The following is a 20,643-nucleotide window of genomic DNA, read 5'->3' on the forward strand; positions in this document are numbered from 1 at the left end:
TAAGATATCAAACAACTCGAAGAGCGGCATCCATTTGGGGCTGCTGCGATTCATGCATAAACCAACTAAGTATATGTACGGAATATATGATATCCAGACAAGTGATGGTAAGATAGATTAGTTATCCAACCAAACATCAGTTATTGGCAGAATTCTTGAGTAGCTCCCCTTTATAAAAAGGTTTAATTTCTTCCATCGGAAACTCCACAGCCCTTGCAACCAAGAAACCATGGTCTTTTAAGTATCTTAAGTGCATATTTTCTTTGTATTACGGAGAACAATGAGTAGTAAGTGGAGTGAATAATGCGCGATAGTCATATTTAAGCAAAGTAGTTTGCGTGATCACGATATGACCAAAATAGATCTAACAATCAGAATAAAAGTGTAGGGCGTGTTGAAAAAGAGTATTGAAATAATTCCTCATAGTTTAATGTATAGTTCCATGAACATAGGGAGATTCTTGGTTGTCTCCGAGTACATTCCAGTTATTCAATCTCTCACGCATCAAGTGTATCAGTCAAATGCAAGTCATATAACATCTTCCAAGTTTGGTAAATGCTCCAGATGAAAATTTACATAAAAATGGATTTACAATGATTGAGGTAAAAAGTAAAAACAGAATTACTAGAGTTTTCAAATTACCAAACAATAATTGAATGCTTATCTTTTATAAAAGGTAGGGTCAATGAAGGCATGATATTTTTCTCCTTTTCACACAGAATTACTTTATTTCTGTGATGTGAGGTGGAACCGGATTTCCTCCGAATTTTCAAAAATTGAGTCCACTAATTAATGAATTAGAACCATTGAAATTTGATCAAACGACTACAATTATTATAACTTTTAGAGAGGTCTCCTGTTTATAATCGTTAGATCAAAATTCAAAAGTACGGATTCTTTTTTCAGAAGGCTCAGTTTTTGAGAATCCAGAGAGGATCCGGTTCCATGTGAGTTGGAGTTGGCCTCCACAACATATGACAGCGCACTACCATTTAATTTACTTCACTTGAAATGATTGACATCGTCTAAAATTTTAATTTATATTTTAAACTAAAAATAGTGTATAAGTTTATATGATGGTATAAGTTTATATGATGGTATAGTGGATCTAACAGCTCTCATGCAGAATCAATCATATATAAGTTTCCTATCTAATCATTTGTAACTTTCTAACACCCTCTCAAGTTGGAGAACGAATGTTAAGAACTCTCAACTTACGTAACATCACCGAGAACGTTTTCTTGCCTAATGGTTTCGTAAAAACATCGGCTAATCTGAGAAGAATTCCCAAGTCATGGAGTTTTTGTGCCATCAATTATCATAAAAATTATTTTGAATATTTTAATTTAAAATTAATTAAAAATAATAAGTAATGAAAACTAATCACACAATGTATAATAAATGATTATGATGTAAGAATCCGTAGGATCCCTATAAAAAAAATTCAAAGAGAATCCCTGTTCCAAAAAACTAGTGTTTGAATACAAATTACCAAGGAATAATTGAACGCTTGTCGTTTATAAATGGTAGGGTAATGAAGGCTTGATGATTTTTTCTCCTTTTCTTGTCACATGATTACTTTATTTCTATAGAGTGCACGGAAAATTTTTAGTTGTGACGAGAATATAAGTGGTACATCACGTGTTTTAATAGAAGTGGTAGGAAATTTTATTTTTTAAGTTATTAACTTTTTAGCATATATATCTCATCAATTGTATAATGACATATGGTGTACCATCCGTGTACCGATCACACTGAAAAATCTCTCGAATATGACAGCACACTAACCACTCACTTTACTTTAATTGACTTGATTGACTTGGAATAATCATATAAGCTGGATACAAGAGAGGCAACGCTACAAAACATTCTGCATTTCTTCTTCTTCATTTCTTTTTCTACTACCAACAGATTGCGAACGCTGAAAAAAATGGCTGACGAGATCATTTCCATGCTATTGGATCGGCTGGCTTCAACAGTTTACGAGTACGTTGACGAAGAGGTGAAACTTGTTTTGGACGCCAAGAAAGATGTTGACGAATTTGCTGGCAATCTCATAGCTATTCAAGCTGTTCTCGAAGATGCGGAGCAAAGGCAAGTCAAGGACGCCAGCGTGAGGATCTGGTTGGATCGGCTCAAAGACATATCCTTCTAGATGGTGGACGTGCTGGACGAGTGGAACACTGACATGCTGAGACAACAGGTTGAGAAGCAAGAACGAGAAGGTGAAAATGCTCATGTTCCTGAGAAGAAGAAGAATAAGGCAACTCTCTCTGTCTCCCCTAGCTGCTTTTGTTTTCGCAAAGCCAAAGAGGTGATTTTTCGCAGAAACATTGCAAGTAAGATAAAAGATTTGAACGATAAGTTAAGTGTGATTGATGAGCAAAGAAGAAGGTATGGGTTTCAACACATAGAAAGAAGCATTCAAGAATTACCTGAACGACAGAAGACTTCGTCTTTTGTCGTCGTGTCAGAGGTATTTGGTCGAGATAAGGAAAAAGACATTCTGATAACAAAGTTGTTGAGTGATGGTGGAGAAGATCGGAGAGGGCTCCTTATCATCCCTATTCTAGGGATGGGAGGAATGGGGAAAACAACTCTAGCCCAACTAGTTTATAATGATGATAAGGTTAAAGCCTATTTTGAAAAGAGAGTGTGGGTTTGTGTTTCAGATCCTTTTGATGAGATTAAGATTGCCAAAGCTATAAGCGGTGATGGTGCCCAAAGCTCAAATGAGTTGGATCATGTCTTGCAACGTATGTCAACATCCATCGAGGGCAAAAGGTTTCTCCTTGTCCTAGATGATGTGTGGACCCCCGACCGTGAAAAGTGGGAAAAATTAAGGGCACCGCTAATCCAAAGTGGTGCTCATGGTAGTAAAATATTGGTGACCACACGAAAGCATGAGGTCGTTGATATGATGAGAGCAAAAACTGAAATGATCAATTTGGGAGAGTTGAGCGAAGAATATTGTTTATCAATCTTCAATCTCATGGCGTTTGATGATACAAAAGTAGAAGAGTCCAAGGCGTTTGAAGACATTAGTAAGGATATTGTGAAGAAATGCAAGGGTTTACCTCTCGCTGCAAAAGCTTTAAGTAGTCTCATGTACAATAAGAAAACGCAAAGGGAATGGCTAGATGTCTTGAATAGTAAGATATGGGATAGAGAAGATGTGGAGCAAAAAGTTTTTCAACCACTTTTACTAAGTTATTATGATTTGGCCCCAGCAGTCAAATGTTGTCTTTTGTATTGTGCTAATTTTCCTAAAGATCATGAGTTTGGGATGTATGAGTTGATTAATCTTTGGATGGCACAAGATTATCTTAATTCTAAAGGAAATAAAGATGAGGGAAAAGTTGGTGAAGCATTTTTTGATAACTTAGTAGCACGGTCTTTTTTTCAAGATTTGGAGAAAGATAGTGTTAGTGGTAAAATTATAGGTTGCAAAATGCATGATATTGTTCATGACTTTGTGCAATCTCTCACCAAGAACGAATGTTTGGTCATCGACGATGAGGGTGTTGACAATGAAATAGAGGCTTTGGGTGAAAAGGTTCGTCATTTGACCTTAACCTCATGGTTGGAACATGGGGAGCCACTTCCACCTTCTAATGCATATTACAATTGCAAAAACCTACGTTCACTCACAAAAATCTCAAACTCATATTTTGGCTCATCCATTTCTAAAATAGACTCAAATTTTATTCTACAATTGAAATGTCTTAGGACATTAACTTTGAGTGGCAGTGGCATAAGTGAAGTCCCAAAGGAAATTGGTGAATTGATACATTTGAGGCATATTGATTTGTCATGGAATGATGATTTGAAGATATTGCCGGACAGTATCTGTGAGTTGTACAATTTGTATACCATGCGCCTCGTTTGTTGCTGGTCACTTGAAAAACTACCTGATAACATGGGAAAGTTGATTAGCTTGAAGTACCTTGATGTTTTGGGCTGTGATAAGCTGGAATACTTGCCAAAAGGGATTCGGAGATTAAAAAAATTGAAAAGACTTGATCAGTGTGTTGTGGTTTGTGGTGAGGATGAGGACAGAGCAGCATTACAAGTGGGAGATCTGAGAGTCTTGAACCTTGAGGGCAATCTCATCATAAAATTGAAGGGGAATGTGAAAGATGAGAGAGAGCTTGAGAAAGCACAACTGTGTGACATGAAGAAAGTCATTCATCTCCAAATTGATTCTAAGGATGTTCAATACAAGCAGATAAGAAGCACTGTAGAAATACTGAATGGGCTACGACCGCAAGAAAATCTGGAATCCTTATACATTTGCTATCATTCAGGCACCACCTGCCCCAATTGGATGATGTCTTTGCATAACTTAATATTCATCTATCTATCTGAATGGAGTGAAACCAAGTTTTTGCCTCCTTTTGGAAAATTGCCCTACCTTGAAAAGCTGACTGTGTCGGAAATGAAGAAGGTGGAAAAGATTGGTGGTGAATTTTTGGGAATAGTTGACTCAGATGAAACGTCATTGAAATCATCATCATCCACCTCATTTTTTCCAAAGTTGAAAGAATTCGAAATTTGTTTCATGGCAGCATTGGAGGAGTGGGAAGTAGGCGTGGAAGGGTGGAACAAGGAGGATTCTGAAATTTCAATCATGCCATGTCTTTCCTCTCTACAAATTAGTGATTGCGACTACATAAAAACACTGCCAGACTTCCTCTGCAAAACACCATTGCATGATCTTATCATTAAGGATTGTCCCATGCTTTCAGAGCGATATGAGCAAAGCAATGGAGAGGAGTGGCCCAAGATTTCTCACATTCCAAACATTAAAATCTCACAATCCTGGTAATTGAGCTCTATCTATCTTATTTACACATGTATGTAAGCTATCATCATATTTGTTTAATTTTCTTATTTTTCTTCTTCAAAGATCAACTGGTGACCCGCGAGCTAGGCATACATATTAATCTTCTTTTAAAAGGTAATTTTCTTTCTTTATATATTTCAAGGATTATTTAACTTTAGCTACTCATTTCTAATATTCATCTTACTGATTTATGAAGCACTTTTTAGTAACTATTCATACGTATGTACGAAATTCGATATCAAATTTGCATTGCGCATAATTTTGTTATCTTAGTTGCTCAAGTTTTCGCATAAAATAATAAGACTTGAGTAGAGGTGAGCCAAGTTAAAGAGCGTCAGTTGAGGTCAGGTCACCTTCAGGTTTCTCATGAGGTTTGTTGTTTGCCTTTAATATACATTATTTGGTTGTTTCTTAGGAAAATTTAATTCTAGGACAACGTCATAGAATGTTACTGAGTAGGTAATTTACCTATTGTTTCAGGGATTCTGTAGAACCTAAAAGCGTGATGTCGACCATCAAAATACCACTACTGAAGCTTCCCCACAAATTTTGACCATCTTCACCTAAGCCATGAGAAGTTGCAGGCATTGGAAAGTGATTCCTCAAAGCATTCCTCTGCTGACTCCTCATTGCTTGGACCTGCGCTTAATGATCCTTCATGGCCATTTTTCAACGGGTCAAATACAATCATGTGACCAGGGAAGCTAACTGCATTTCGCATAGACGTAGTTTGGTTTGAGGAGCTTGCATGATTTTTATATCTCGTTGTAAAGGATAGTCATACTATGTAATTTTGGTGTGTAGAGTTCTTTTCTCCTTCGATTGGGTTGAAATCCCCGACAATGTTTGTACTGAGGTCCCTTTCAGTGGTGCACCCCATCCTCTCTTGTACGTATTCTTCCATAATGCTAATGAATATCATACTTCTTTCCAACAAAAGAAAAATGTTCGCAAGTACACGAATTAACCACTATTAAGACGAAGTTCGGTGTAAAGTATAGTTGGGCGACCTGGAATAAAAGCCGTGAACCTGGAATAAATGGTTAGCTCTCTACCACCTTGGCCTTGTCTAAAGAAAAAGGCCAGTATTTCAGTTGAAATAGAACATCCAAGTCTTCAGTTCCAAGCAAAGACACTCAACAAATAGCTCACAACAACAGATGCAATTAAAGCAGTTTTAGTTGTCCGAAAGCACTTTTAGCAATTCTAAAAGCACTTCAAAACAGGCTCACATCAAAACACACTCATAGACATGCTTAATGTGATGGACTGAATAAGAATTTATTAATGAAGCTGCAAATTTGACAATTGTTGAAGCAAATGCCATCATCTAAACATTAAACATACATGTATTCACCACCTCGAATCGCATTCGCAGCTCCTTTTCTGTCTTCTTCGGCCTCCTTCTCCCTCTCCTTCCAGTTCTCGTACACATGATCATCCGTCTGCAGCTCATCCCGGCATATCGGACAAGAATTGTGCTCATCCTGCCACAATCAAAACAACCCAAAAACCCCAGTCAGTCAGCCACTTAAAATTCGAATTGAAGACAACCAATGAGATACATTAGCAAGACAGCAAATGTTGAAAAAATCGAATTACCAGCCATGGCTTTAGGGAAGGAGGATGAAAAGCGTACTTGCAGGGCAACTCCTGCATTTTGTCATTGACAACCAAGTTTTCCTTACAAATGCAGCAATCTGCGTCCTCTCCGAGCTCCTTCAACACTTCCTCCGCGATCATGATCACCGGAAGATTGGCCACCACCTGTTTGCTCGCAGGCGGGACCCTCGGAGCCCCCCTCACGTCATCCAAAATCCCCGGCTGTAAAACGCTGTCGAGGTTGTCAATGAGCGACTGAAGCAGATTCACCGCGCTTTCCGAGTTCTATTCGACTCCGGGACCCGACTCAGATGAGGACCCCGCCGCCATGGCCGCCGTCAGTAGATTCGGCTGCAACAGACACTGCGGCTGCGGCGGCTCCCGGTCCACCGTCCAATGCCCCTCAAACAAATATCCTAAAAAAATCAAAAATTCAATTCCAATCGCTGCTCCAATTTCTTTTCGTCTTTGAATTTGACTTCCATTTTCAGATTCCGGTTAAATCGGTTTGTATCTTTTCGGATTTTTCATATATTTTGTGGACTTTGGCTTGGCGAGGAGGGACGAAGGTGGGAATCGGATCGTCTGCGTGCCGTCTCAGATTCTAACTTTCCACGTCACTGCGTTCTCACGCCTTCTCATTACTTCATAAACGACACCTTTATCAACGTCGTTTGTTTTACACGTGGTCACTTGCCTGAGTTGCCTGGGGGGTAGGATAGGATAAGCGGTGGGGTTGGTTTCATCTTATTCAATGTTTGACAGTCAAAAATTAATGTGAAGCGTAAGATCACCAAAAAGTTAGGACATGTAGCAAGTTGTTTGTGCTTCAGTTTTTTTTGTCTTTTTTTTTGCTATTATTATTTTTGCATTTAGTTTTTTTTTTCTTTTCTTTCTTTCACGTTATTTTATCTGAATTTGTTTGATTTTCATTTTTGTTAAGCTAGTCCAAGGAATCATGAGAACGAATATGACCGCTCGTAGCCCTGGATTGTATTTCGACAAGGAGAGACGAGTGCATATCTCAAAGTATTTTCCGACCGCTCAAGTCGACTGGTGGCAGACTTGACAACTTTCTAGCACAGAGCTCCAAAGACAAATCTGGCCAAATGTCAACTCACAGCCACATGTATCCATGGACGTGAAAAATGTCTACAAAGAGACATATATGCTATCAAGTCCAGCGCTCGGATAAAGTGCTTTTCAACCAATATCTAATAAGCATTGTGTGTCAGGATGCTTTTCCAATTTATTTTTTATGCAAAATTGTGGATTCCATCAAATATGGAAACAATTTTTTATGGAATACACAATTTACAAAAGCAAAAGCATTAAAACTTTAAAACGAAATAAAGTTTTACAACAATATTTCCTAAACGTTAATGTACTCTATGAAGCAGGGCATACAGATCGGTTACCTGCTCAAAGTAAGGCACGGCCTCTGTTGCCGGTCTATTGTTGTATGCTATTATAGCATTGGCCTTAGCAAAGCACACAAATATTGCTTCTCAAACCGAATGAATTTCTCAAATATTGCTTGTCAAACCTTGAGGGCAGACTCGGCATAAATTTGAAGGGGAATGTGAAAGATGAGAGGGAGCTTGAGAAGGCACAGTTGTGGGACCTGAAGAAACTCTTTCATCTCAGAATTATTTCTGGGGATGTCTTGTACAAGCAGACAAGAAGCACAATAGAAATACTGAATGCTTTACGACCGCACGAGAATCTGGAATCCTTAAACATTTCTTGTCATTCAGGCACCACCTGCCCCAATCGGATGATGTCTTTGCACAACTTAAGAATCATCTTTCTATTTGGATGGAGTGAATGCAAGTTTTTGCCCCCTCTTGTGAAATTGCCCTACCTTGAAAAGCTGTCTCTCTCTTTTATGTACAAGGTGGAAAAGATTGGTGGTGAATTTTTGGGAATAGTCAACGAAGATGAAACGTCACTGAAATCATCATCATCCTCATTTTTTCCAAAGTTGAAACAACTCTTCATCTGCTGGATGTCAACGTTGGAAGAGTGGGAAGTAGGCGTGGAAGGGTGGAACAAAGAGGATTCTGAAATTTCAATCATGCCATGCATTTCTTCCTTAGAAATTGAAAAATGTTGTCTCCTGAAAACACTGCCAGACTTCCTCTGCAAAACACCACTGCAGGATCTTATCATTGATGATTGTCCGAGTCTTTCAGAGAGCTGTAAACATGGCAATGGAGAGGAGTGGCCCAAGATTTCTCACATCCCAAACATCAAAATCTCATCATAATCCTAGTAATTGAGCTTTATCTTATTTACACATTTATGTATGCTGTCATCATATTTGTTTAATTTTCTTATTTTTCTTCTTCATAGGTACGAGTAATGTGGATCCACCGGTGACTCGCGAGCTAGGCATACATATTAATCTTCTTTTAAAAGGTAATTTTCTTTCTTTATGTATTTCAAGGATTATTTAAATTCAGCTACTCATTTCTAATTTCTCTACGGGACGACTGAGTGAAAGTTATGATATTAATAAGGGAGTTTTAACAAAACACTCACGGTACTGTTCACCTTTAAAGAAAAACTACATTTATACATTTTCCTGGTACTATTCACTATACATTTAAAAAAGGCTTTTCATTAAAAGTGAAGTTTTATTTTACTTTTCGTTAGTTTTCCTTATTAATAAATCATTTAAGAAACTTATCGTGCATTCATCTTACTAATTTATGAAGCACTTTTTAGTAACTATTCATACGTACGTACCAAATTCAATATCAAATTTGCACGGTGCATAATTTTCTTATCTTAGTTGCTCAGTTTTCGCAGAAAATAGTAAGACTTGAGCAGAGGCAAGCCAAATGAAAGAGCGTCAGTTGAGGCCACCTTCAGGTTTCTCATGAGGTTTGTTGTTTGGCTTTAATATACATTATTTGGTTGTTTCTTAAGAAAATTTAATTCTAGGACAATGTCATAGAGATGTTGCTGAATCGGTAACTTACCTATTGTTTCAGGGATTCTGTAGAAGCTAAAAGCATGATGTCGACCATCAACATACCACTACTGAAGCTTCCCGACAGATCATCTTCACCTAAGCCATGAGAAGTTGCAGGCATTGGAAAGTGATTCCTCAAAGCATTCCTCTGCTGACTCCTCATTGCTTGGACCTGCGCTTAACGATCCTTCATGGCCATTTTTCAACAGGTCAAATACAATCATGTGAACAGGGAAGCTAGCTGCATTTCGCATAGACGTAGTTTGGTTTGAGGAGCTTACATGATTGTAGATCTCCTTGTAAAGGATAGTCATACTATGTAATTTTGGCGTGTAGAGTTCTTTTCTCCTTTGATTGTGTTCAAATCCCCAACAATGTTTTTATTGAGGTCCCTTTCAGTGGTGCACCCCATCCTCTCTTGTACGTATTCTTCCATAATGCTAATGAATATCTGGCAACCAAGCCAAATTGATTCAAACCACACGTCCACACGCCAAACATCACAAATCAGTTTGAACTATTCTGTTTGTTTCCATCCCATTTATATGATTGACTTGGAATAATCATATAAGCTTGGATAGAAGAGAGCCAACGCCACAAACCATTCTGCATTTCTTCTTCTTCATTTCTTTTTCCACTGTCAACAGATTACAGAGGCTGAAAAAATGGCTGACGGGATCATCTCCATGCTACTGGATCAGCTGACTTCAACAGTTTACGAGTACGTTAACGGAGAGGTGAAATTTGTTTTGGATGCTAAGAAAGATGTTGAAGAATTTGCAGGCAATCTCAGAGCTATTCAAGCCATTCTCGAAGATGCGGAACAAAGGCAAGTCAAGGAGGCCAGCGTGAGGATCTGGTTAGATTAGCTCAAAGACATATCTTTCCAGATGGTGGACGTGCTGGACGAGTGGAACACTGACATGCTGAGACAACGGGTTGAGAAGCAAGAACGAGAAGGTGAAAAAGCTCCTGTTCCTGAGAAGAAGAAGGTAACTCTCTCTGTTTCCCCTAGCTGCTTTTGTTTTCGTAGTAAAATTGCGAGTAAGATAAAAGATTTGAACGATAAGTTAAGTGTGATTGATGAGCAAAGAAAAAGGTATGGGTTTCAACCCATAGAAAGAGGCATTCAAGAATTACCTGAACGGCAGAAGACTTCGTCTTTTGTCGTCGTGTCAGAGGTATTTGGTCGAGATAAGGAAAAAGACATTTTGATAACAAAGTTGTTGAGTGATCGGAGGGGGCTCCTTATCATCCCTATTCTAGGGATGGGAGGAATGGGAAAAACAACTCTAGCCCAACTTTTTTATAATGATGACAAGGTTAAAGCCTATTTTGAAAAGAGAGTGTGGGTTTGTGTCTCAGATCTTTTTGATGAGATTAAGATTGCCAAAGCTATAAGCGGTGATGATGCCCAAAGTTCAAATGAGTTGGATCATGTCTTGCACCACATGTCAATATCCATCGAGGGCATAAGGTTTCTCCTTGGTGTGGACCCACGATTGTAAAAATGGGAAAAATTAAGGGCATCACTAATTCAAAGTGGTGCTCATGGCAGTAGAATATTGGTGACCACAAGACAACATGATGTTGTTGATATGATGAGAGCAAGAAGTGACATGATCAATTTGGGAGAGTTGAGTGAAGAATATTGTTTATCAATATTCAATTATATGGCGTTTGCTGATATAAAAGTAGATACGGCGTTTGAAGATATTAGTAAGGATATTGTGAAGAAATGCAAGGGTTTACCTCTCGCTGCAAAGGCTTTAGGTGGTCTCATGTATAATAAGAAAACAATGAGGGAATGGCTAGATGTCTTGAATAGTAAAATATGGGATCAAGAGGAGGTGGAGCAAGAAGTTTTTCAACCACTTTTTCTAAGTTATTATGACTTGGCCTCAGCAATCAAATGTTGTCTTTTGTATTGTGCTTGTTTTCCTAAAAATTATAAGTTTAAGAGGGATGAATTGATTAATCTTTGGATGGCACAAGATTATCTTAATTCAAAAGGAAATAAAGATGAGGGAGAAGTTGGTCAAACATTTTTTGATAACTTAGTAGCACGGTCTTTTTTTCAAGATTTGGAGAAAGATAGTGTTAGTTGTAAAATTATAGGTTGCAAAATGCATGATATTGTTCATGAATTTGTGCAATCTCTCACCAAGAACGAATGTTTGATCACCGACGTTGAGGATGTTGACAGTGAAATAGAGGCTTTGGGTGAAAAGGTTCGCCATTTGACCGTAAGACTGAAACCTGGTGAGCCACTCCCACCTTCGAATGCATATTACAATTGCAAAAATCTGCGTTCACTCACAAAAATCTCATATTCGAGGTTTGATACATCTATTGCTATGATAGACTCAAACTTTATTCTACAATTGAAATATCTTAGGACATTAAATTTGAGTTACAGTGGCATAAGTGAAGTCCCTAAGGAAATTTGTGAATTGATACATTTGAGGCACATTGATTTGTCATGGAATCATGGTTTTAAGAGATTGCCGGACAGTATCTGTGAGTTGTACAATTTGTATACCATGCGCCTCCTTAGTTGCTGGTCACTTGAAAAACTACCTGATAACATGGGAAAGTTGATTAGCTTAAAGTACCTTGATGTTTTGGGCTGTGATAAGCTGGAGTACTTGCCGAAAGGGATTCGGAGATTAAAAAAAAGTTTGAAAACAGTAGATGGGTTTGTTGTGGTTTATGGTGAGGATGAGGACAGAGCATTACAACTGGCAGATCTGAGAGTCTTTAGCCTCCAGGGTAGACTCACAATAAAATTGAAGGGGAATGTGAAAGATGAGAGGGAGCTTGAGAAGGCGCAGTTGTGGGACTTGAAGCAATTATTTCATCTTGGAATTGATTCTAAGGATGTCTTGTACAAGCAGACGAGAAGCACAATAGAAATACTGAATGCTTTACGACCGCATGAAAATCTGGAATCCATATGCATTTCCTATCATTCAGGCGCCACCTGCCCCAGTTGGATGATGTCTTTGCACAACTTAAGAATCATTAGTCTATCTAGATGGAGTGAATGCAAGTTTTTGCCTCCTCTTGGGAAATTGCCCCACCTTGAAAAGCTGACTATGTATGGTATGGAGAAGGTGGAAAAGATTGGTGGTGAATTTTTGGGAATAGTTGACTCAGATGAAACGTCGTTGACATCATCATCATCATCCACCTCATTTTTTCCAAAGTTGAAAGAATTCGAAATTTGTTTCATGTCAACGTTGGAGGAGTGGGAAGTAGGCGTGGAAGGGTGGAACAAAGAGGATTCTGAAATTTCAATCATGCCATGTCTTTCCTCTTTAGAAATTAGTTACTGTAAAGGCATAAAAACACTGCCAGACTTCCTCTGCAAAACACCACTGCAGGATCTTATCATTAAGGCTTGTCCCATGCTTTCAAAGCAATGTGAACAAAGCAGTGGAGAGGAGTGGCCCGAGATTTCTCACATCCCAAACATCAAAATCTCAACATACTGGTAGTTGAGCTCTATCTATCTTATTTACACATGTATGTAAGCTATCATCATATTTGTTTAATTTTCTTATTTTTCTTCTTCAAAGGTATCAGTAATGTGGATCAACTGGAGACTCGCGAGCTAAGCATAAATATTAATCTTCTTTTAAAAGGTGATTTTCTTTCTTTATATATTTCAAGGATTATTTAACTTTAGCTACTCATTTCTAATTTATCTGCTGGACGACTGAGTGAAAGTTATGATATCAATAAACCATCTAGGAAACTTAGCGTGCATTCATCTTACTGATTTATGAAGCACTTTTTAGTAACTATTCATACGTAAGTACCAAATTCGATATCAAATTTGTACGGCGCATAATTTTGTTATCTTAGTTGCTCAAGTTTTCGTAGAAAATAGTTAGACTTGAGCAGAGGCGAGCCAAATAAAGAGCGTCAGTTGAGGTCACCTTCAGGTTTCTCATGAGGTTTGTTGTTTGGCTTTAATATACATTATTTGGTTGTTTCTTAGGAAAATTTAATTCTAGGACAATGTCATAGAGATGTTGCTGAATAGGTAATTTACCTATCGTTTCAGGGATTCTGTAGAACCTAAAAGCGTGATGTGGACCATCAACATACCACTACCGAAGCTTCCCAACAAGTTTTGATTGTCTTCACCTAAGCAATACAGCAAATGTTGAAAAAATCGAATTACCAGCCATGGCTTTAGGCAAGGAGGATGAAAGTGCTTGCAGGGAAACTCCTGCATTTTGTCATTGACAACCAAGTTTTCGTTACAAATGCAGCAATCTGCGTCCTCTCCGAGCTTCTTCAACACTTCCTCCGTGATCATGATCACCGGAAGATTGGCCACCACCTGTTTGCTCGCAGGCGGGACCCTCGGAGAGCCTCACGTCAAACAAATATCCTAAAAAACCAAAAATTCAATTTCTTTTCGTCTTTGAATTTGACTTCCATTTTCAGATTCGGGTTAAATCGGTTTGTATGGTTTCGGATTTTTCTTATATTTTGTGGAGTTTGGGTTGGCGAGGAGGTCACCGTTGGGAGACGAAGGTGGGCATGGGATCGTCTGAGCGCCGTCTCAGATTCCAACTGTCTTTCCGGACACCTTTATCAACGTCGTTTGTTTTTCATGTGATTACTTGCCTGTGTTGCCCGGCAGGTAGGATAAGTGGAGGGGTTGGTTTCATGTAATTCAATACACTCAAATATTAATGTGAAGCATAAGATTACCAACAAGTTAGGACATGTAGCAAGTTGTTTGTGCTTCCCTTTTTTTTTCTTTTTTCTTTTTTTTCTATGCTTTTAGTTTTTTTCTTTCTTTCTTTTTACGTCATTTTATCTGAATTTGTTTGGTTTTCATTCATGTTAACTCAAGATTCTTGTAGACTCATTAGATAATATGGTTGTTTTGTGCCCAAAATATGGGTTAGAGAAAGTCCACTAAAAGATGAGAAGATCAAGTCATTGGGCTTGTAAGCTAGTTCAAGGAATCTATATGACAGAACACCCACCACGAGAACAAAGATGACTGCTCGTAGCCCTGGGTTCTCTTCCAACAAGGAGAGACGAGTGCAGAAAAAGTATTTTTCGACCGCTCAAGTCGATTGGTGGTAGACTTGACAACTTTCTGGCACAGAGCTCCAAAGGCAGGTCTAACCAAACGTCAACTCACAACCGCAAGTATCCATGGACATTAAAAAAGTCTATGATGAGACTTATATGCTATCAAGTCTAGCGCTCGGGTAAAGTGCTTTTCAACCACCATCTAAGAAGCATTGCGTGTCAGGATGCTTTTCCAATTTATTTTTTATTTTTTTTGCTTTTATCTTTCGTTTTTTTTTAAAAAAAAAATCTTCATATGCTACTTTATTTGAGTTCATTTTGGTACGCTGAATGATGCAGGTTCGATCCCCATCAATTCCTCTCCCCCCTAACAACTAACTATTCAATCCACTAACGTTATTGATCTACTAAAATAAATAAGCACGAGTGTGCAAAAGTAGGAAAAGGTAAAGAGAAACGTCTCCCTTATTTAACAAAAGAGAAAATCCACTAGAACATGAAGAGTTACAAGGCCAACAAATGGAAGTCTATTACATTGATCTACCTCATCAATCTAAAATCAATTTTCCATTGTACAATAAAATCAGAGCCAATTTTCCATTTGGCTATAAACAATGCAACACAGAATCTAAGACAAATGCTAAAAGATCAAGAAGCAAAAAATATAAATCCAAAAACACAATTTTCATATCACATAGAAGCCTCAATCCTTGGCTCAAATGAGAAGGCAGACAAGAACTTGATGGCTTCACCATCCACAAAACATTTGGGCAATTCAATCCAATCATTGGCAGTCAAGTCACACAGAACACAGCTCGAAATCTCGGCAGAGCTTAAGCAGATCAGTATCTGATCACCGGCCCCTACGCAGTTTATGTCCACATTCTTGCCATACCACTCGTGTGACATCGCGGGAGGCATTGCTGCAATTTGTTGCCACGATCGAGCTTCCTCATCGTAGCACCACACCCTGAGGCTCGCGCTTTCGAAGAATTCTGAGAGAAGAACCACCAGCATTCTGCCTCCGCATGCTACCAAGTCAATGGAGTACTCGAAGAAGACTGGGAGTAGCCTGGGGTACTCCGAGAAGCACTTGGTGGTCAGGTTGCAGGCTACAACTGAGCCTGATGAGCTGAGGAAATGGAGTGTCTCCTCACCATTTTTGGTAGTGATGACGGATGAGTATTGCTTGGATGGGCTTCTTTGCATGTTGGTTGCCACTACGTTTCCAGCCTTGCTAAGGAAGTAAACGGCACTGTCATCGTTTGAGTCTGATTCTGTTGAATCATCATCGTCAAAGTTTTTACACAAGGCTGTCTCTTCTTCCCAGCAGGCAGTGCTTGAGTTATACACTCGAAAGGACAGTTTTGGAAACTCACCGAAGACTACAACAAGCTTATAAGAGGACTGATCATACTTTGTATATGAGCTCATCACAATGGCATGGAATGTGAGATTTTGCAGGGATGGATCCAGTGGAGGGTGTTCGTTGCAAACTCCTGTCACGGGGTTGGATACAATGAAGTTGCCCTGTGAATTGCGGAAACAGATCAAGCCACCAGATGCTGAAACAGGCATGGAATTGCAGTTGGAGTTTGTCTGCAGGAGAGGGGGATGATTGAGTTTCTTCCAGCTTCTTTCAGAGGAGTCAAAGACAATTGATCGATTGAGAAAGGGATCGACCATGAAAAACCATGGATCCCGAGAGGGGATCTGAGAGCAAGCAAGCTTAAAACTGGGAGAAGATGCAACTGATTTCCATCTTTTGCACACCGAAGTAAGGCGGAAGAAGGCAGATGTTGGTAGTCTCGACAGCACCCTTTCGAGAAGGTCTTCATTAAGCTCATCCATACCAAAGGTGCTTGAAATGCAATCATCTTGCTCTAGGGATTTTCTCTTCCGATTCATCGTAAAAGCTGGGCAAATGTTGTGCTCCATGAACTAGAAATTAGTAAGAACACAACTGCAGTAACAAAAAGGGATCGAAGTGTTACTTGTGAATTATAAATGCCCATCAGATAGAAACCAAAGAAACAAAATGCTCAAATCAAGCATACAGAAAATGTAATGGGAATCTGGCTCAAACATTCATTAAAAGACTCCGGTACTTCAAAAATCTACGAAATGTTTTTCTAAACTACTTCATGGCTCGTTTGGGACTGCTTCTATAAAGGGCACTTATGCTCATAAGCACTTCAAGCAGAAGTGCTTCAACGACCCAGATGCGTTTTTAAGTGTTTTCTGCCAAATGTAGTCAGAAGCGCAATTTAACCATCTCAGCCCCTATCCTTCCGTTTCTATTTCCTACCTGCCGGTTATCTTATTAATCAAACAATTCGTATGGCAGTGAAGAAGTTGAAAACCAATCTAATCTATCGAATAAAGAGTCCGACTTTCTTTCGAGAGTGAGACTGAAGAAAAATCCGAGGATGGTAAATCACAGTACAGTCAAAAACACTGAGAAACAGGTATGAACTGAGATTGTTGAAGCAAAAAAGGATTAAAATTTGAAACCGTCCATGAGAAAAAGCATGTTTAGAGGCTCAAAAGTTCCAGAATTGGAAAACATAAGTTAAATTTTCATAGCCAAAAGATGAAATTGGACCGTTGGTATGTCCATAAGTAGCAGATCTCGAGACAAAGTCCTATTATTCGCCAAATCACAGTAGAAGAATCCTAGGACTTGGAGTTACTAGAAACAACGTTGTACCCATCAATCAAAATGTCACATTTAGACAGATAAACAGCTAAAATTCAAGAAAAACGAGGCAGACTTTGAACAACAAGATGACAATAGGAGAAGATGAACAGAGAGAGAAAATGTACCTTTTCCTGCTGCGGCCGTTTCAGCGGCGGTGCTGCTGCTTCAAAGGCGGCGCTGCCGTGAGGTCTGAGTGGAGGAGGACAGTGAGAGTGATGAAGTGAGGCTGGTGGGTCTTTGTCTGTCTTTAAATTGGGCAGCGTTTGGGAGAAAAGATTAAAGGAAAGAAAGAAAGGGAGAAAAAGAGCTATGGAGGAAGGAAGGTGTGAAGCTTCGTGGGAAGCTCTTTTTGTAGGGGTTGACAACCAAGAACATACACCACAAACACACGAGGGGTTGGTTGGTGGTTGGTTTTTCTTTCTTTTTCAGCCCAATATTTATAAAACAAGAGAAAGAGAGGGGGAGAGAGATACAGTGTGAAAGGAGAGAGAGAGTAGTTGACTCCCTGCTCTCACGGCTCTTGGCTTTGGATTCCCAAGCTGCAAACAAAAAATGTTGCACTTAGTCTTAGCAGTGTTTAATTAGTCGGACGACTTGAGAAACTAATGAAAATCGTTTGAAAACTTTGAGTTTTAACCAGATTTGACATTCGTGTCATATTTCTCGTGTTCGTGTCGTTTTCATGTCATATCCGATAGCTTAACGGATCGTGTCGTGTAATACACGTTAAAGTAAATGGGTAATATGACCCGATCCGAAATCAACCCGTTAATATTATCAGGTAATATGACCCGACTAGTTACCCATTAAGAAAAATATATTTTAAATCAATAAAAATGAAAATGAAAAACATAATTTGATCCAAAAAAATGTGAAACATAATACTAAATTTCAGAGTTGACCCCTTCATGAAAGTTGTTAAGTTTTTCATTACGAGCGATTACATTTTTCACACTTCTACAATAATTATTATTAATTTTGCACTAAAATAAAAAAACACTATTCATGAGATTTGGTGGGTTTTAAAAATCTAAACGACCATGTAACCATTGTCTAAGCGTTGAGGATGCAATTATGAACGTTTATTATAAGTTCACATCTTTCAGACTTATACATTAATGATTATGAATTTTGTTTATTTTGAACTCCCTTAAAAATACTATTCATGAGAGTTTGTATGGTTTTAAAAATTCAAACGATCATATACCCATCCTCAAAGCGTAGAGGATGCGACTATGAGCATTGCTTATTTTTTTCATATTTTTCGCACATATAAATTAATTATTATAATTTTTTTAATGTGTTTGGTATTTTTAAATTGCTTGATATTTTTATTTTTAATGTGTTTTATGATTTTTAATCTCAATATTCGCCTATAATATACTATAAAAATAAATAAATAAAACTTAAAATTTAAAATTTATATAGAATAATAATTAATAAACAATATATACATATTCATTATATCTATTGTATTTTATAGTAAGTTTTTTTTAGTAGTTTAAAAAATTAAAATCATCAAAATAACTTTTTTCTTATCGTGTTGAAACAGGTTATCCGCATGTCACTCTCGTGTAAACCTATTAAGGACCCGTTATTAACAGGTTATTATCGTGTGACCCAATAATGACCTAATTAATTATCGTGTTGACCCGAAACCTGTTATTTTCTTGTCGTTTACGTGTCGTGTTAACAGTTCGTGTAAGAAATTGTCAGGTCTAGTTTTAACTATAAGGACAAAATAAAGTGTAAAGTGAATAGTACCAAGATTGACTTTTTAGTGTAAAAATATTGTTTTTCGTTAAAGTGAACAACACCGGGAGCTTTTCGTTAAAATTTCCTAATATATAACAATGTGTGTTTGACTTAAAATATAAATAAATTGTGACAAGAATGCATGTTTCAATGTGTGATTAACTTACATACAGTTAAATTTCATTTTGATGGTGTTCACGTCAATCAAGCGTTAGTACACACCAAGGGTGGAGCTAGAATTTATATAGGAGTTAACTAAATTTTTTATCTTGTATGGAGTGAAATTTAGTCATTGAGAATAGGCTAAATTTATGTTTTGTGCGATATTAGACTGAATTACCATAACATGCTTTTTTAACACCAAATTTTTTCATCTTTTAAAACTTGGAGAGGATTGAAACGTGAATCATTAGTTGGCTCCGCTCTTGATATACACAAAACAATACGTAATTAGCTTAAAGTATTGTTACAATAAATATAAATAATACATAATAATGTCTCATTAATTTGAAGTACCACAACAGCATCGTGGTCCGAATATAAAGAACTCTCCCTCGTGAGGAGAATACACTTTAAATTGGTCGTCTGTCTTTTTAATATTTTTACACACAAAAGAAAGAGAGAGAGCATCCGAGCATGGTTGCAAAGAAGGACAAAACGACATGGTTGGGAATACAATATATGCCAACAATATTATCATGACATTGTCAAAGGCTCAAAGTGCTTAAAGGGTTTGTCTTTGTCATATTTTCAGATGCGTGGGTTGAGTTTTAGGGTTTCTGCTGCTGCCGGAAGCTGACTTTTGCAGTTTGCAAAAGCAAAAGCAGAAACTTGGTGGTGCTTTTGGCTTCTGCATTTGCCTCGTTAAGGAATCTGGGTGTTCGTGAGCCTTCAAAGTCAATGGCCAGACCAGATTCTTCGAGTCCCAGAAGCAAGCATTTCTTTTTCAAACTAGAATACAAGTAATAAAAGACAAAGCAAGAGAGAGAAAACAGCTGATTACGTTCTATTTTCTACCTTTTTATCCTCTCTCTCTCTCTCTCTCTCTCTCTCTCTCTCTGTGAAATACCTCCAAAGTCCAAGGCTTCGAGGCCGGCTGCCATGGCAGTTGGCAGAGATCTCGATGCGTACATTTCATCAAGCTCGGGTCTCCAAGCTTTCTGTGTTACTGTTTTGGTAAATTACAAGTTGGCATCTTTTCCCCCATTGGATTATCAAATCTTAATGAACTTATTTAATATTCTAAATAAACCAAATTTTAGCATGTTCAAGACTACTACTAAGTAGTTCTAGATACCTTTTTGCACATTCGGTTTTACTTGACACGAAATAATACAAAAATAACGAATTTCAAATCAACCCAATCACTCATTAAAAACCCTTTAACAAATCGCGTCACTAGTTAAAAACTCTATAAGATATCATTTGTCAACCCTTAACATTAAAAATGATAATTTCTTGCATAATCATTTAATTTACCATGAAACAACTAGACCAATCAACCCGGCATGAAATTACATGATCTGTTAATGAATGAGGTTGTTATTCAGTCACCTGTTAAAGTAATGAATTTGACATGACACGACTTGTTAAGATAACGGATATAACTCGAACACAATAAACACAACCTATTAGATAGCCTACTTCTAAATTTCCAACATCCAAAAACGCTTTTAACTACATTTGTCAACAGTA

At 37.9% G+C, this 20,643-nt stretch overlaps 3 protein-coding genes and 1 long non-coding RNA gene across 6 annotated transcripts; 1 reads left to right on the plus strand and 3 right to left on the minus strand.

The window, feature by feature from the left end:
* Window positions 1-1,795: 1,795 nt before the first annotated feature.
* LOC126631768 (uncharacterized) lies at window positions 1,796-11,152 on the minus strand. The gene is made up of 2 exons (XR_007626451.1): window positions 10,569-11,152; window positions 1,796-2,243 (listed from the first exon to the last, which is right to left on the minus strand). It is a non-coding gene; the product is annotated as an uncharacterized LOC126631768 (long non-coding RNA).
* LOC126631749 (putative disease resistance protein RGA3) lies at window positions 2,156-14,165 on the plus strand. Of its 3 annotated transcripts, XR_007626448.1 has the most exons (4): window positions 2,156-3,911; window positions 12,009-12,924; window positions 13,010-13,075; window positions 13,501-14,165. XR_007626448.1 is itself a non-coding variant. In XM_050301886.1 (3 exons), the coding sequence occupies exons 1-3, from the start codon at window positions 2,156-2,158 to the stop codon at window positions 13,571-13,573; spliced, it is 2,745 nt and encodes a 914-aa protein (XP_050157843.1). In that variant the 3' UTR covers window positions 13,574-14,165. The 3 variants fall into 3 exon arrangements, 2 of the variants coding, with proteins under 2 accessions (XP_050157843.1, XP_050157844.1); XM_050301886.1 differs by lacking the exon at window positions 13,010-13,075; XM_050301887.1 differs by lacking the exon at window positions 13,010-13,075 and having other exon boundaries at window positions 12,009-12,956; window positions 13,501-13,526.
* Window positions 5,991-7,088, minus strand: LOC126631765 (E3 ubiquitin-protein ligase AIP2-like). Its single transcript, XM_050301903.1, has 2 exons — window positions 6,449-7,088; window positions 5,991-6,333 (listed from the first exon to the last, which is right to left on the minus strand). The coding sequence occupies exons 1-2, from the start codon at window positions 6,587-6,589 to the stop codon at window positions 6,184-6,186; spliced, it is 291 nt and encodes a 96-aa protein (XP_050157860.1). The 5' UTR covers window positions 6,590-7,088; the 3' UTR covers window positions 5,991-6,183.
* Window positions 14,166-14,957: 792 nt separating the features above from the next.
* Window positions 14,958-17,620, minus strand: LOC126631756 (F-box only protein 13-like). The gene is made up of 2 exons (XM_050301895.1): window positions 17,319-17,620; window positions 14,958-16,455 (listed from the first exon to the last, which is right to left on the minus strand). Exon 2 carries the CDS (start codon window positions 16,428-16,430, stop codon window positions 15,183-15,185), a length of 1,248 nt encoding a protein of 415 aa, XP_050157852.1. The 5' UTR covers window positions 16,431-16,455; window positions 17,319-17,620; the 3' UTR covers window positions 14,958-15,182.
* Window positions 17,621-20,643: the final 3,023 nt, after the last annotated feature.

The sequence above is a fragment of the Malus sylvestris genome, chromosome 8, assembly GCF_916048215.2.
Source record: "Malus sylvestris chromosome 8, drMalSylv7.2, whole genome shotgun sequence".
In the NCBI taxonomy this organism is placed as follows: Eukaryota; Viridiplantae; Streptophyta; class Magnoliopsida; order Rosales; family Rosaceae; genus Malus; species Malus sylvestris.